At 43.0% G+C, this 17886-nt stretch overlaps 1 protein-coding gene across 14 annotated transcripts in view; it reads right to left on the reverse strand.

Moving 5' to 3' along the window:
* The window catches only part of IRAK2 (interleukin 1 receptor associated kinase 2), a 33431-nt gene that overhangs the window by 5826 nt on the left and 9719 nt on the right, over positions 1–17886 (reverse strand). For 9 of the 14 annotated variants that reach the window (XR_014522949.1, XR_014522950.1, XR_014522951.1 and 6 more), the window contains exons 3-10: positions 13098–13205; positions 10926–11035; positions 10178–10372; positions 8853–8902; positions 7306–7420; positions 5107–5216; positions 3408–3603; positions 1678–1740 (exon numbers count right to left, since the gene is read on the reverse strand). Coding sequence is in view for 11 of the 14 variants with exons in the window: in XM_083491819.1 (XP_083347945.1) it covers positions 1678–1740; positions 3408–3603; positions 5107–5216; positions 7306–7420; positions 8853–8902; positions 10178–10372; positions 10926–11035; positions 13098–13205 (947 nt within the window). In the remaining 3 variants the exon portion in view is untranslated. The remainder of the gene's footprint in view (positions 1–1677; positions 1741–3407; positions 3604–5106; positions 5217–7305; positions 7421–8852; positions 8903–10177; positions 10373–10925; positions 11036–13097; positions 13206–17886) is intronic. The other 5 variants (XM_083491814.1, XM_083491815.1, XM_083491816.1 and 2 more) reach the window with 1 other exon arrangement.

The raw sequence follows: 17886 nt of genomic DNA on the forward strand, positions 1-17886 counted from the left end.
AAAAAATAAATGGCAAGGTCACGAGAACTTAAAAACTACTATGGATCAGTTCCAGCGACATAGGATTGCTCTCTAAGGGTTTGTCCACACTTTCGCTTGTCCTGTGCTTAGAAAGCATGGGTCCAATAAGTTTTCTGTTTGCCCCATAGCTTGCCTAGGGAAAACCCACTCTTTAGCACTGAATCAGAACAAACATCAATCTGCAGAAAACCCGTTTAATGTGTGCTATGATTCAACAGTAAATATCAGGTTTTCCCAGGGAAAGTGGCAGAACAATCAGAAGTTTGGATGAGTCCTATGTGTGTTTTACTGGGAGGAGAGTTTCCAAACTGATTTCCCCTCCAGTTCAAGTACTTTTGGTTATTGCGGGAAACAAACTCTTAAAATATTTATGCTGGGCCGTGCTACCCATTAGGGTTAGTGGCGCCCTGTGCCATGGCGCCCACCCATCAGGGTGCCCAGCAGCGGGAGTCCAGGACTGACCGGGAACGGCTGCGAGGGAACGCTGGGTGGCAGCGGCTCTTCCTACGGCCAGCCACACTCTCTCGCTTCCTGCCTAGGAGAGGAGGCAGAGGCAGCAGCGTGCAAAACTACGCAGCGCCCATCTCCCTCCTGTCTGCCCCCGACAGTAGTGGGACTGCTGAGGAAGCCCGCCCGGCAAGTGAGCGTTGAGCTGCCCAGCACAGGGTGCGAGGAGGACGGCGAGGCGGAAGGGCACCGAGAACATTGCCCCGTCCGTTGAGGAAAAAGGTGGAGGAGGGATTCAGTCAGATTTGGGGCATGGGAGGAGAAAGCTGGGGGGGGGCGCGCACTACCATTAGGACTCAGTTCAGAGGTAAGGATAGATTCGAGAGCATGCTCTCCATGCATTTAGTGGTTAGAAACAAACAAACACCAACAAAAAGTCCTTTAGATTCAGCAGGGCTTACTCTCAGGTAAGTGCAGCTGCAGCCTTTGTGACCCAAGTTTCAGGTCCTTTTTAGGTTCACTTTACACTCCCCCCCACCTCCACAATATCTGAAAACGTCAGCTTTGTACTTAAACACAAATTGGCTGGGAACTTCATTCTCTGTGTCTTTATCAAGGTCAACAACTCTGGGGAACCTTTCCTACAACTTTGGGGTTCCCTCCCCCTTAAAAAAGGTCTACAACTCTGGGAAACGTGGGGGGGGGGGAGGTGTTGGAGGGATCTTTACACCACAGCGCAGGATATGTTTAAGAGGACCCTGTATTTATGCAGCATGTAAAAATAATATTTTTTTTTGTTTACTTTGCTAAGTATATGTATTAAAAAAATGTTCAATCAGATCCAGTTCAGCATTCAGCTGTCTAAGGGTTGTAAAGGCAGTACTAGGATTTTGGATGTGGCAGTCCCATTGCTAGCAGTAGGTGTGTGTGTGGGGGGGTATTGGGTTATTGTTTTTATTTTGATTATATATTTTGTGGTTTTATATTTTGATTTTGTTCTGTGAAACTGCCCTGAGACCTCTGGGTATACGGTAAGTTAAATAAATACTAAATAATTTTAAAAAGAGAATATCTGGCATATACTGCAGAACTGATCTGCATGGGAAAACATATTTTGGCATAAGGATTGTATTCTTTGGACCAGGTTGAAGATCTTCTATTGGGAATGATCCTGCTTCAAGCACCAACACACACACACACTTAACTTACCAGGTAAAAAGGATGCCTTCCTTCATCCATTGCCTTCATGCCAGTCAGTATCTCTGCTAAAACCTTGAAAACATTATTTTTATAATTACATACTTTCCTTTTTTAGAATGGATTATTCCTTAAGATCAAAGGAATATCAGTATTCATTCTCTGCGCTCAAACGAGATGTCCATTAAGCAAACAGTCATTACAAGTAGTGCAATTACTATATTGAGGGATGTGTATATTGCACAGCTTCTGAACTGAAGTAAACAAATAAATTCAGTGTTCAGAGAAATTGAAATCTGTGGATAAAGGATGCCAATTTGCAGGTGGATGTTTAATATTGCCTAATGTATTATTCTGACAGCCACAGCCACTAAGAACACTGAAACCCTGCCTCTGAAAATTGGCAAGTCTTACTTAGCCCTTTTCCTGACCTCACCAAGCATTGCCTCCAGCACTTTTAGTCTGTTTTCACAACCATTCACACCAATTGAAGGTGTTCACATGACTCAGGCCCCAAATACTTGTGCTCATAGTTGCTAAGAACACTTTCCTATTGGATGTCTCAAGTTATAAAATTGGTTAATGTGCATTTAAAATGCATGCGACTGATGGCTGCTGAGACCTAAGGTCTAGAATTCATGTAATAATGAATCAATGGGTCACTATATCAATTAAATCTGGACTTGTGGGTTGCCATACCAAAAAGGTTGCAAACCACTGGTGTTGGTTACACCACTCAGTGTAAGTGTTCCAATTAGTCTGGCTCAGCATTATCTACTCTGACTCACAGTTTCTATCCTACATCTCAGGCAGAGCTCTTTACTACTACTAATAATTTTTTCTTTATATCCCGCCCTCCCCAGCCGAAGCCGGGCTCAGGGTGGCTAACAACAATAAAATAATACAACATTCTAAAATCATTTCATTATAAAATTAATTCAAATCAAATTAATGGCAACCATTGGGCTAGAATTCTGTGAAGATTGCCAAAGGAGGGAGTCAGGCTGTGCCCTGGCCAAAGGCCTGGTGGAACAGCTCTGTCTTGCAGAGCCCTAGTCCCACAGGGCCCTAGTCTCTTGTGACAGAGCGTTCCACCAGATTGGAGCCACAGCCAAAAAAACACTGGCTCTGGTTGAGGCCAGCCTAACCTCTCTGTGGCATGGGACCTTCAAGATGTTTTTGTTTGAAGACTGTAAGTTCCTCTGTGGGGCATACCAGGAGAGGCGGTCCCATAGGTACGAGCGTCCTAGGCCCGTATAGGGCTTTAAAGGTTAAAACCAGCACCTTAAACCTGATCCTGTACTCCACCGGGAGCCAGTGCAACTGGTATAGCACCTTGCAGCAAGGACCCCGTAAGGAGTCTCACCGCGGCATTCTGTACCCGCTGGAGTTTCTGGGTCAGTCTCAAGGGCAGCCCCACATAGAGTGAGTTACAATAATCCAGTCTGGAGGTGACCGTCGCGTGGATCACAGTGGCTAGGTCAGGGCGAGAGCCATCTGCCAAAAAAATTTTCACTAGCAATGTCTAGAATAAAATCTGGCTTTTTGCCTGCAAAGAGTGTGTCCTATCACTGATTTATGACCTATAATTTTCCAGACCCAGAATCTGATTTTAAAATAAATTGACACTATGCTAACTCATTTGGAGAAAGCAATATATGAAATTCACTTCCATGAAAACTTGCCAAACTCTTGAGATGAGGATCATATATAGCATTGCACACAACAGGTGGGCAACTTACTATTCCACAACCAAATATGTCCACTTTTTCCATTAGCTGCCCGTGCCTGACAAAATCCTCCGGGAAGTAAGCGAGAGAAGCTTGCAAGACTTTGGTTTTCATCACAGAGCGCTCAGATTTTTTCTCTGCAGGCTGCAACCTGAGACCAGAATGTCCAAGTTGTGGTGCAAAGTTTTCATCCAATAAGACATTGGAACTGTGCAAGCAAGATAAGAAGTGCAAGTAAAAGTTTCAATAAAGCACAAGTTTAAAGTTTCAATAAAGTTTATAAAATAAAATAAAATCGAAGTGTAATGCAATATTTGCCTTGAGTAAAGCATATAAATGAATCTTAACAAACAAACAAATGTGGGTCTCAGTTCTGAAGACTACTGAGCTACAAGAAATTGTAGTCATTCACATCTGAAAGTGATAACGTAGCCTGGGATAATGCAAACTAATTTAAGTACCCTTTTAATTAATAAGAGTGTCCTGACAAAGTGCTAATACTGCAAAGATATACTGAGGAAGAAATGGTATCAGTCTTATTGAACAGTGTTTTATTTACACATATTTTCCTATTAATTGTAGGGCAAATAATAAAAAGGTAAAGGTAAAGGACCCCTGACAGTTAAGCGCAGTAGCAGACGACTCTGGGGTTGCGGCGCTCATCTCGCTTTACAGGCCAAGGGAGCTGGTCTGCAGGCAGTTTTTCTGGGTCATGTGGCCAGCATGACTAAGCCGCTTCTGGCGCAATGGAACACCAAAACCAGAGCAGTGAACAGAAACGCCGTTTACCTTCCCGCTATTTATCTACTGGCACTTTTTTTTTTTTGGCATGCTTTCGAACTGCTAGGTTGGCAGGAGCTGGGACCGAGCAACGGGAGCTCACCCTGTTGCAGGGATTCGAACCGCTGACCTTCTGATCGGCAAGCCCAAGAGGCTCAGTGGTTTAGACCACAGCGCCACCCACGTCCCTAGGGCAAATAATACATCACCCCAAATGGTGGATTTTGCAAAACCTGGATCCTAAGAAAATGTGAATGTAGTTGAACATTTGTAGCAATAATTGGTGGGCAGAAGAAATGAATGTTACTCTTCTGGCAACCACTAATTCTTCCCTGTATAAGTGTCCTATAGTCATTGCCCCCTGAGCGGGGCTTACTTTTGACTGGGATGGAAATGGGCTAAAACCAGCAAGGGATAATCAGTCAGAGGAAAAGGATTCCTCCCACTTCCACGCTGCCTGCTGATTCTGCATTGGAAAACGCACCCTCAGCCAGCCAAATGAGGGAAACATGTACTTTTCATTTACAATAAGTATACTATTTGATGTTAAATCTGTTGATGATAAATTCTGATTTCCAGTCCTAGTAAAAGAAAGAAGTATTTCAAAGAAGTAGAAAACAGAAAGTTCCAGTAAGTGCAAAGATATCTAATCCTATCACAAGCACATTTCAAGCTTATTGCTCTTCAATACAGCTGAATTATAACTGTAGTACAAAGCAAGAGATGCTGTAGGCATGTCCATCATTGCACAAATAGTTTGCAATTACATATGCTTTTCTATCCAAAAACCAATAATGAACTGAAATGGAACCAATTTCCATTCTTGTCTTGCAACAAAATCTTTAACCAATTGAAAATGTTCACTAGCTTATTAAAATATATATTTTGATAGCATAAAGAAGAGAACGGTGTTTTAAAGTCAGCTCCCCACCTTTTCACATTTCCATGAATAATTCCTAAGTGATGCAAGTGCCGAACAGCTTGAACAAGTCCCAAAGAAATTTTGATGCGTTTCTCCCATGTTAGTGGTTCAGAACCACCCTGCAACATAAGGATAGAGATTGTGTGACCATCAACGTACCTTTCTCTGTAGGAGTAACCAAGCTCTTTGCTGGCCCAAATTTTCTGATAGGTGGACAATTAAATCTCATGCTGGTTCAACGCAGGAATCAAACAATTCACAGGACTGGAGGGAATAGTTTCTCTCTTTTAAAATACAGACATGGACTTGTCTGGTTGTTGGTTCATTAGGGGAATAAGGTAACAGCAGTACAATCCAAAGGTAACAGCAGTACAATACCTAATAAAAGTCATTACACTTCTGTTACTTTTGGATTGATTATCTGAGCAGAACAGATTTCGAACTCCAATACTGCACAGATTCCGTAACTGGGCATCAAGAGAACTATGCTGAGCACATCCTAGGATTGCCCAGTTCTTATGGTATTTCCCCGGTTTAATCAGTAGATTCTATGCTACAACCTGCTTTTTTAACCTCACCCACCCCCAGTATTCAAAAAATGTTGGCTCAGGTGGGGGCTGCTACACTTCACAAATCACAAGTCCAAAGAACTAGTCATACACTTCTTTAGTTTCTTAAAGTACAAGCAGAAGCTGACAGACAAATCCTGCCCTGACTCACCTTGTGGCAGTAAATATTTTCCCCACATAAAAGTACGTGTAACCTTTTCAATACCTGACGCAGGCAAACGTTTGAACTTGTTTCTGCCCCTTTCACCACCAATTACTCAATGACCTTTGGGAAAGGGCCTGTAGTCCAGCGGCAGAACGTCTGCTTTACACGCCGAAGGTCCCAAATTCAATCCCCAACATCTGGGAATGTCCCCTGCCTGAAACCCTGGACAGCTGCTGCCAGTCCGTGTGGACAACACTGAGCTAGATGGACCAATGACCGGAGCTGTGTACAAACCAGACACTTAAAGCACACAGCTATACACACACAAGAATCCTGGGAACTGCAGTTTACTCCCTCACCAAATTATAATTCCTGGAACCCTTAACAAACTACAGTTCCCAGGATGCTTTGGTGCCGGGGGGGGGGGAGAGAATGTGCTTTAAATGTATGGTATGTATGCAGACAATGTGTTACGAAAAGAATGTGGGTCAGCATGTCTACTTGGTTTAATATCATTCATTGATTCAACAGTCCCACTCCATCTCAAAAGTTCTGAGCAATACACACACACACACACACACACACACACACACACACACACAATTACATTTAAAGGAGACTCAATTTAAAGTCCTAAAAATAAAGACCTACATTTGCTCCCAGTACGTTTCTGAGCACAATTCAAAGTGTTGGTGCTGACCTTTAAAGCCCTAAACGGCCTCGGCCCAGTATACCTGAAGGAGCATCTCCACCCCCATCGTTCAGCCCAGACACTGAGGTCCAGCTTTGAGGGCCTTCTGGCGGTTCCCTCACTGCAAGAAGTGAGGTCACAGGGAACCAGACAGAGGGACTTCTCGGTAGTGGTGCCCGCCCTGTGGAACGGCCTCCTAACAGATGTCAAGGAAATAAACAACTGACTTTTAGAAGACATCTGAAGGCAGCCCTGTTTAGGGAAGTTTTAAATCTTTGATGTTTTATCGTGTTTTTAATATTCTGTTGGGAGTTGCCTAGAGTGGCTGGGAAAACGTAGCCAGATGGGTGGGGTATAAATAAATAAATAAATAAATTGCTGAAAAGGAGACAGCCCCTATGGCTAGCACCTGGGGCCACGGTGTTCTTGTTCTTGCCTTCATCTCCACAGCTACAGTGATTAGCAACTGACTGGGCACTGCAGCTGATTTCTTTCTAAAAGGAACAGGGAAGCAAATAACTGGCCAGTGACTGTGGCCAAAGTGCCTTTCCTCTCATCTGTGCAGCCAGGGCAACATTAGCATCGTACAAGGATAGTCATATGATGCCCTCCAGTTGTTGAAGTCTGCAATTCCTATCAGCCCCAGTCGGCAAGACCAGCTGCTGGATATCATGGGAGTTGTTGTCCAGCAACATCTGGCGGGCACCATGTTGGCTATTCCTGGTATAGTACATTAGAGTATGTCAGCTTTTAACACAGTATTTTTGTGGAACTGTGACACAGCATGCAAACTGGTTGCTTACCTGACACTGTAGTCTGTCCATCAATGATCCATTAGGCATGTAAGGGTATATCAGGCAGTGAAATCCACTTTCTACAGTAAAGCCTAACAACCGCAGAATGTTAGGATGGCAACTCCTAAAGGGTATTTGAACAGATATGTGAGAAAACGTAATGTGCCAGAATTTAAGATACCTACTTAAGAACATAAGAAGAGGCCTGCTGGACCTGAGCAAAACAGCACTCTCTGAACCTGCGATGCTCAGCAACTGTCATTCAGAGGCATACTGCAACAGTGGAGGTAAGTGGTGGGGGTAGATTTCCTGTTCTGCCTCAGGCGGCAAAATGGGTTATGCCAGCTCTGATCTTCACAGTTCGGTATGCAATCTTTTCAATCAGTAGAGAGTACTAAGTCTTGGATGTTTCTCTCGCTCTACACACTGCCATGTGAGATTAGAACGGAAATATGCCTCAGGCTTATGCACACACACCCCACCTCAATTCATCACTACTGCTTCCTGCACGTGAAGTAAACTAACCAGTCAAGGACTTCTGCTCCAAATACTGAAATGACTTTCAAAGTCTAAAAATATGTGTATGTCAGCAACCCTTCTGACATGCTTATATTTGCATTACAACTTCACTGCTATGTCAAAACTGAACTGAAGTGTTTTAGGCAGCACAGGGACTTATTTTTACATACAGACCATAGTGGAGCTCCATCAAACTGTGCATACAAACACACATACCTACTTGACACTTTTCTACTGCATGCTACAGAAGAACCACAAAATTATTTCTTATAGTTACTAAGAGCTGGTACCTGTATTGAATCTGAAAATATTTTTACATATGAAGTGTGCACAAGGAGGCAGACAGACAGACAGATATGGGATTTTAAAAACTGTCTTCATTGTTAACATTTTTACTGTGAGATCACTTGGAGATATTTCACGGGAAGTGATTCATAAATGGAATCAAATAAATAAATAAACAGTTGCATCTCAGTGTATTTGTTAGGGGTGTGCATCAGTTCTTGTACCCTGAATTACAGGGACAATCTGGATGAGTCGGAGAAGGGTCTCATGCTTTGGAGCTGGATCTTGCTAGATCAGGGATTCCTTGAGCATTGGCTGTCCAAAAAATGCACATCTGTTTCTCTTCCAAGCAGACTGGGGAAATGCCCAGAGCTTGAGTGCAGTGGACATAATGGGGAAAATCTTTGATTCTGACAGACAAGTAGCTTTTAATCGCAGTTAATTATTTTCAAAGATTTTAAAACAAGCAAAGGCACAGCAATAAATATTCAAAGACTGCGTAACAGCCTGGAATGTGCGCATTTGAGTTACAAAGGAGAGAAACACCAAAACAGCTTCCACTTATTTACCATTCTCTGTCATGTAATGGTAAATTTTCCACACACAAACACACACATATCCTGCAGGGGCTAAAAGATCCAATGCCTCCTAGAGCTTCTTAAAAAAAGAAGAAGGCTCATTTGCATAATTCAAAAACAAAGTAAACTGAAGCCATTTGAGCAGACACCATCAAGTTTTGTGTAGCTACATACCGGAAGCAGATCTGTACCTCTGTACGGAATAGTTTTTGTGTCTGATTTTGCTGTGAAGCATAAAAAGAGAATACATTTATTTTTTGCCCCAATAGTCAACTCCGTTTAAATGATGAATATATGTATATATTCTAATAAACCATATATCCACTGTCCGCTATCTTAAGCAGATAATTAAGCTTCAGTAGCACTAATCTGAGCCTAATATTAAAATGCTGAGTTGAGAATGGAGGTGATGCAGTTGGTATTTTAACTTTGATATCTTTTAATTTAATCAGTATGCCAACCCCTTAGAAATCTGCTCCTTTGTGCATAATAATAATAATTTATTTATACCCCACCCATCTGGCTGTGTTTTCCCAGCCACTCTGGGCGGCTCCCAAAGAATATTAATAATAATTAAAAAGTGATAAAACATCAAACATTATAAACTTCCCTAAACAGGCCTTCAGATGTCTTCTAAAAGTCAGATAGTTGCTTATTTCCTTGACATCTGATGGGAGGGCATTCCACAGTGCGGGTGCCACTACCGAGAAGGCTCTCTGCCTGGTTCCCTGTAGCACTTTACAAATGTCATTTAATCCATACAGAGGATATCCAACTAAGTGCCATTAGCCCTGTTGAGGTGTCATAGAGGGGGTGATCAGAGCCGGAGGATGAGTGGGGAAACTCAAAGAGCTGGTGCTGGACAGTCTTAGGGAATGTCCCAATGTGTTCCAGGTTATTATTTCCAAACCTCAATAGGAGTCTGATCCAGGGGGAGGGGGAACCCAGTGGCCTCGGGCATGGAGAGGAAGACCCCAGGGAAGGATCAGGCAGTTAGCAGAGGAGCATGCCATCCCTCCAGATACACTCAGTTCACTGCCTTCTGCTGAGCCTTTGCCACCTCCTTCTGCCACTCAGGTGTGTGTCCCCACCCCCCAAATATCTCAGGACTCCAGCTGCTTGCTGTGCTAACAGCTGTGCCCACCCAACGTATCGAAAAGAAAGTGTGCGGAGGGGAGCATGTTGCTTGCTGGATTGACACCTTAGCGTGTACTTAGCTTCACATGTACTTGCTTGCACTTCTAACCTGTCAGACTGGTTAGGGCCTGGACACTAAGTCATCCTCGCTGTATGGTTAACATTGGGTTTAATTACACTGTACTTATTTTCTTTCCATAGGATTTTCCAATTCTGTGCTTGTGGGGCTTCCACCAAATCAACAGAGGTCTTGAGAGGGGGAGTTTCAAGAATCCACTGTAAGCGTTCAGTGGCACACCTATTTCTAACCAGCTTTTCTAATTTTTGTTGAATTTATGGCTTAAATGAAGAAAGTCACCCACCTCTTTTAGTCTTTTAACCACGTATAAATTGTTGTCCCTGCAACCTTTGTAGGCAATGGCAAACATGCCTTCACTGATTCGGTTTTCCTCACTGAAGCCACTGGTGACAGCTTCCACTTCTTCTGGAGCCCACAAAAGGCTTGCAGTGAGGAGATTAGGAATAGCTTCCTGTTGAGCGATAGGAGAACTGCCAGGCTAGAGATTTCAGAGAGAGAAGACATAGCAGGGTTACTCCACTGAACACCACCAAGGGGATGTCACACCTGTCAAACAACAGATCCATTGCTACTTGACCCTGAAGGATATGAAACAGCATTTTTATTGGCAAATAGCACCTGGGGAGGGAGGGTGAATTTCAATGGGAAATCACTGCTGTGCTCTGATCCACTTCAAGAGGACATTGAATCAAGGTGCCATGTGGCTTCTTTTCTTTTAAGCAACAGTGGCTAGTTTAGTCACGCCTTTAAAAAGGAGTGAATAATATAACATGTAGTTTGGTCCTTGCTTATTCCTGACAAGTTACAAAAATATATAAAATATTGGACACGATTTAAAAAAAACCAATTTCTTATTTATATGTATAAATCGGCACCCAAACCAACAAGTTCAAATTCAAACAAGAACAAGGATTTTTGACTGAAAATTAGGAAGAACTTGGGTGCAAGCCGCTTTGATAGCAGAACTTTCAGCGGGGTCAACTGGATGATTTTTAAGGTTCCCTTCTAAATCTATGAATCTTAACGTTTACCTTGACACTCGGCAATACTGGTGGATTTGAACGTAAAGAATGTGGAAGGTCCATAGAAGTTGGAGGTGGGGATAGAGGAAACAAATGTGCCTCTGGTTTTAGAGCAGGATCTGAAAGTGACAAAAATAGGTACTTTAAGAACAGGCTATTTGTGCAACCTCGAGGGCCCCACAAGAAATAGATTTGTTTTGTTCTGAACATCTGTGTCCGCTGAAAAAAAATCACAGGGTTAGAAGTCCTCCAGCATTTCACAGCAGTTGTTCCAACAAAAGAACACGTTATCATGTTCTCTGCCACTCTGATCCTCTACATGTTTGCTTGGAAGTAATGTCCACAGAGTGAAATGGAACATTCTCTGCTATCAATGTGGTTACATATCATCTGACCATTTTGTAGCCTTTCAGACATATTGGTTAGCGGGGAAACCTTAAGGCACTAATTTGAAGTACAGTATTACAAACCACTTCATGGCTGCTTAGCTGTAGCGTTTATTACTTTATTTTTTTAAAAAAATGTGTTCAGATTAGTGAAAGATCACTACAGTCATACCTTGGAAGTCGAAAGAAATCCATTCCAGAAGACCATTTGACTTCCAAAATGTTCAAAAACCAAAGTGCAGCTTCTGATTGGCTGCAGGAAACTCCTGCAGCCAATCGGAAGCTGCGGAAGCCCCATCGGAAATTTGGCTTCCAAAAATAGTTCGCAAACTGGAAGAGCCACTTTGCAACGTTTGGGAGTCCAAACATTCGGGAACTAAGCTGTTAGACTTCCAAAGTATGACTGTATTACTATTATTTCTGCAATTAATCCAGAATGCGGCAGCTTGACTGGTGACTGGGAGTGGCCGCCGAGACCATATAACACCAGACCTGAGAGACGTGCATTAGCTCCCAGTACAGTTCTGAGCACAATTCAAAGTGTTGGTGCTGACCTTTAAAGCCCTAAAGAGCCTCGGTCTTGTTTACCTGAAGGAGCATCTCCACCCCCATCATTCAGCCTGGACACTGAGGTCCAGCGCCGAGGGCCTTCTGGAGGTTCCCTCACTGATCACCATTGTATGACATTTGTAAGGCATGGGGGAAGTTACAGGGAACCAGGCAGAGGGCCTTCTCAGTAGTGGTGCCTGCCCTATGGAACGCCCTCCCATCAGATGTCAAGGAAATAAGCAACTTTTAAAAGACATCTGAAGGCAGCCTTGTTTAGGGAAGTTTTTAATGTTTAATGCTGTATTGTGCTTTTAATATTCGGTTGGAAGCCGCCCAGAGTGGGTGGAGAAACTGGACCAGATGGGCGGGGCATAAATAATAAATTATTACTATTATTATTATTTTATAAATAAATTAAACACAGGGATGGGCAAACCTGTGATGCTCTACGTGTTGTCGGACTACAAGTCCTGTCAGTCCAAACCACTGACGCTGCTGATGAGAGATGGAGTCCAATAACATCTGGAGGGCCACCTGCTCCCCACCGCTGGTTTAAATGGCTAAGTCTCTCCATAACTCATGAAAAGGTAAGGGCCTATTATTTTCCCAATGAGCACCCAAATATTTATTTCAGGAAATTTAAATATGCACGTGTCATTTATTTGATGAATCATACGCGGGAGGCAGAGGAAGACAGGAGTGCCTGGCGTGCTCTGGTCCATGGGGTCACAAAGAGTCGGACACAACTAAACGACTAAACAACAACACAATTATTTTGCCATTTAAACTCAGGTACTATGTGTAAGGTGCAATAACCCTCCTTTGATGAAGGGAGAGGTTAGGTGCTACTATATTTAGGGATCTTGTACCTTCAACAGTCACATAGAAAAAAGAACTTTTGAGCCTTTCTCAGCTCTGCACCATCTGCTGAAATTCTCTTTTACACAACTATTAAATGACCAGGGTCAGTATTGCATCTGTAGAATTACTGCAGCACAGACAACTTTCTCACTTCTTCCAGCAGAATCAAAGGTTAAGTAAATAGTCAGCTGAGAATACTCAGAACTTTCTTGAAACTTTAGGGCATGACACATTTGGGAATTAAGTCATTGCACGCATGTGGTTAACACCAGTTGAGAATCACTTCCTTGTAGAACTTCACCAAAGTTTGAAAACATTTTTTGTTTTGTTTTCATCCCTGCCGGTATTGTACCTGAATTTGGCAGTGCTGGCATTTCTGTCTCACCTGCTGTGGCCTTATTTTTGTTCCCAGTTGGATGCAGGGATGCATTTTCCTGTTGAGGGGTCTCTAAAGGAGTCCTTGCAGAATCAGTAGGTAACGAAAGTGAGTTCCCTGTGAAAGCAGCATCAAAACACACGCAGAGTGAATATACCACACAGAGTTAAAGTAGCAGGATATGGATCAGACTTACATAGAGAAATGGAAATGTGACTCAGGCTGTGTTCGCGTTTTCAGTTCCTTTGCACTTGCACATTTCCAGTGCTGTTTCTAATCCGTGTTCAAATGTCACCCAAAATACATATGCATCCTGTACTTCCTTTTTATTTTATAAAATACTACTGTATAAAGAGGTTTTTTCTCAAACCAGCTTGGAGTCCTTAAGTCAGGCTTCCTCAAGCTCAGCCCTCCAGATGTTTTGAGACTACAATTCCCATCATCCCTGACCACTGGTCCTGTTGTTAGCTAGGGATCATGGGAATTGTAGGCCAAAAACATCTGGAGGGCTGAGGTTGAGGAAGCCTGCTAAGTGTTCCTACACATGGGGCAGCAGGGGAACACACAGAACTTGAGCTTTAAAGCGGTAATGTGAACATACCCTCAGGTGGGGTTCTCCACTCAACCCAGAAATATTACCTCAGGTTAAGAACTTTGCTTCAGGATAAGAACAGAAATCGTGGCGCAGCAGCAGCAGGAGGCCCCATTAGCTAAAGTGGTGCTTCAGGTTAAGAACAGTTTCAGGTTAAGAACGGACCTCCAGACCGAATTAAGTTCTTAACCCAAGGTACCACTGTACATCCTTGACTGGGGGGGGGGGCGTAATCTTTCCAGTAACAAAATGCTGTAATTTAAATGCAGATTCTTTTTAAGCACAACTGCTATTTTGGGAAATACATTTGGATTCCCTGCAACGAACAGCAGCAGCACATTTACTGCACAAGAAACCATCTCATAAGGTGTTTTATGGCTGTGTCCAATGCTTTTATTGTTCTCTGCCAACTTTTAAATTATCTTTGTATTGTAGGTTATTGTTTCTACAATTTGTCTGGGCTTTGTTTTTAATGCAAGTTTCTTAGAAAAGCAGAGAAGAAGTAATGTACATTGATATATTTTTGAGGGGAGAAACAGCTTGAAGATTCATTCGTTCCTCCTTTCCTCCCCGCAGCAACCAAAGACCACGCTGGAAGAAAACTGGTCACCTGCCCTTCTGAGCATACTTTGGAAATTCCAGAATTACATCATAAAATCAACAACTTAAAAAAATACTGCATGTCAGGAGAGATGGAGAGAAAAAGAGAGAGAATGAGTGAGGGAAAATCACCATATATTGAATTCACTTAAATCCAGTAGAGATTTCTGACACTATCCTCAAGGCAAGGAAGCAATCAAAAGAGTCAAGCATAATTATCTATGATATGACAATGATCCAATGCACCTTGAAATCTTTCACCTGTACCAATTAGTTAATGTTTGCTTTGGATGACTAACTGTAATCCTATACATCAGAGGTAGGAAACCTTTCCCAACCTGAGGGCTGCTTTCCCTTCTGGACAACCTGGCAGGGGCTACATTCCAGGAGTGGTCAGAGCCTGAGGTAAGAAGCTTATGTATGTATATTTGATCAAATTAACATAGGTCTTGGGGTTGTTTTGATGTTGAGGGTCCACACTGGTAATTTTATTACCACTAATAGGAGGAAGGGCATAACTATTTATTCTTACACACACATACAGTGGTACCTCGGGTTACATACGCTTCAGGTTACAGACTCCGCTAACTCAGAAATAGTACCTCGGGTTAAGAAGTTTGCTTCAGGATGAGAACAGAAATTGTGCTCTGGCGGTGCAGTGGCAGCAGGAGGCCCCATTAGCTAAAGTGGTGCTTCAGGTTAAGAACGGACCTCCGGAACGAATTAAGTTCTTAACCCAAGGTACCACTGTATAGCCTTGTACAACCTGGTTCCCTCCAAATGTTTTGGACTATAACTCCCATAATCCTTGACAATTAGTCATGCTGGCTGGCACATCTGGAGGACACCAGGTTGGAGAAGGTGGATATAAAGGTGTACACACACACAGGTATTTTTTGTGCAATGTTTATGCAATCCCCCCCCCCAGCAGTCAAGATCTCACTCATCCAGCCTTTCTTCCCATCAGTACCACACTGGTTGGCCTAGGCATAAAGATATTCCAATAGAATTGCTAACAGAAGGAAGAAGGTATTGTTACAGACCTTTTAACCCCTGAACCAAGCAAACATTCAAATATAAGCCAGGCTGCCTTACTGATGAAGTAATTGCCTAGAGAGATGGCCATTAACAAAGTGAAGGGTGATGAGCCATTAAGAAACGCATTAGCAAAGCTAAGACTATGTGCCAGCCAGCAAACAGGTGGAGCAGAACACAATGCCAGTTTCTAGGAGGGAGTTTCAGGATTGCATTTGGGGATGATGTAAACTGAAAGGGGGGGGGAGAGTTGCAGTTTGCAAGTGGTGGCAGGCCGGAGAAAGCGGGAGTCAGAGCACAATGTAGGTTGACAGTTTGAATCCAAGGCTGCAGCTATGGGAGAAACCAAACCTGCTTGGAGTGCAATGCTTTGAACCCCTCCATTGGAGGCTCAGGTTGTAAATATGTGTAAGTCTCTGCTGTGCCTCATTGTCCAAAAGGAAACTCAGACCTTGGTGGGTAAAAAGCGCCTGAAACTCCCTGGAATCCCACACTGCTGTGGAGATTGGGGGTGGCATGTAACAGTATAGTATGCTGGTTTTGCCGCTTTCAAAAAAATCACGCATGAGCTCTGCTTTTCCTCCCTAGAAGTCTGCAGAGGTCCATAGCGGAGGTGCCTAGGTTGAGTCAGTGGTGTAGCTAGCCGCTTGGGCCCCTGGGGCAGGGGCGTTCCCAGCGCTCTCCCCTCCCCCCCCACCCCCAGCTATGCCTCTGTTGAGTTGCATTGTAAGTCTCACAGAGATGGGGTAGGATCAAACACAGACCAAGGACACTGGCAAAGCCTTACTTGGCCAAGTTGCTTATACAATTGATTTTTTGACTGAAGACTCAAAAAGACAGGAAAACAATCAAGAAAGAGAAATGTGAAATGAAGATCATAAACTGCAATTCTCATTAGAATTTGCTTTTAAAATATAATTTGTTATTTTGGATTAACACTGCCGAGCTTTTGTTTGCAGGATTGTGGTTTTATTATGAGTGATATTGATACGTGTTTATCACTGGTAGGGAGGGTTTGAGTTTTGTCTCAGTTTTATAGTTATGAAAGATTCTCTGCTTTTCTTCTTTTTATTTATGTTAACACAATGCGTGTCTGCTATGTTTAGGGAACCTTCACAAAGTCATCTTAATTTTTTTTATACTAGGTCCTGCTGCTGTCAAATTGTAGCGCAAGGAATGAACAGCAATCTCTCAAATTGTGAGGTTTGGAGTTGAGGGGAGTATCATGAACCGCTTATTTGTTCAGAGCATAATGAATTAGCTGTAAGGTATCAAAATGAATGTTTAACCAGTTTACATACTTTTACATACAGCCGGGAACAATTTTGTATGGGAGTTCCATTCCTGGCCCCTGCGTGCATCAGTGGAGAATGCATAAGCCCACCTTGCCCCCATTCTGCCCTGTTACAGTCAATTTAAAAATATTTTGAATATAAAAATACCGGTAATTTATAATAATTTATTATTAATACCCCACTCATCTGGCTGGGTTTCCCCAGCCACTCTGGGCGGCTCCCAACCGAAAATTAAAAACACAATGCAGCATTAAACAATAAAAACTTGCCTAAACAGGGCTGCCTTCAGATGTCTTTTAAAAGTAAGATAGTTGCTTATTGCCTTGACATCTGATGGGAGGGCATTCCACAGGGTGTTCCTCATCATATAATGAAAAATAATGATTGCTGTTATGTATGTAGGTGTCAGGAGTCCAGTTCCTGGCTTAATAACACAGTAAGCGTAGGTAATTAAAAAGGAATATTTATTGCAAAAACAGATAGCTCTGGACGGCTCTGGACGAAACCGCCTACATTATCACTCAAGATGACCCTTCAGAAGACTCCTTCCGGTTCCTACAGAATATATTGAACCATCACCCCTTACGTCTCTTGTTTTGCTTCCTGTCGAACAGCCCTCCCATTCAATGAATTTTAGGAGAGACTGGATCAGCTCCAACCTCTTCCAGTTCTGACAGACTGCTTCCATCTCTGTTCGCGCCTGTTTGACTTCCCGAGAGCTTTGGCTGTGTTCCAGCCCGCTCTCAGTCATTCCCTTGGTAACTGGCATTCCAAAGTCCGGGAGAGTCTGTGCTGATCACTGTTCAGCCTGCGTCAATTCTAACCCTCTCTGTTCTGCAGCCGGCTGTAAAGTTCCACTAGGAGCTGGCTCATTCCTGACACCAGGCATTGTAGGCCGGAGCCAGATTGTATGCATGACATTGCAGACCTCTTGGGTCATGCATGAACCCGCCTACACTTCAATTGCCAAGGACACTGTACTTTACAACATAAGTAAAAACGTGTACATCGCTCTTTGCCGTTATTGTTGATGCTTTTTTTAAAAAAGGGACAATATTTTAATAAACTGGACTTTTACAGTATCTCTCCTGAAGCCAGAGGTTTAAGACTACTGAGGCACTTGCAATCATAAAAGATAATGAGGATCAGTACAACCCTGTGTTTGCTTTCAACATTTTCCTAATTAAGGTACACATCAGGAGCACACGGACTCAGCTGAACTGAGTTGATTCAATCCTTTCAGCTGGATCCAAATAAATTTCCCTTGAGGAAAGCA

Source organism: Podarcis liolepis, assembly GCF_965112155.1.
Source record: "Podarcis liolepis genome assembly, chromosome: 2".
NCBI classification, from domain to species: domain Eukaryota; kingdom Metazoa; phylum Chordata; class Lepidosauria; order Squamata; family Lacertidae; genus Podarcis; species Podarcis liolepis.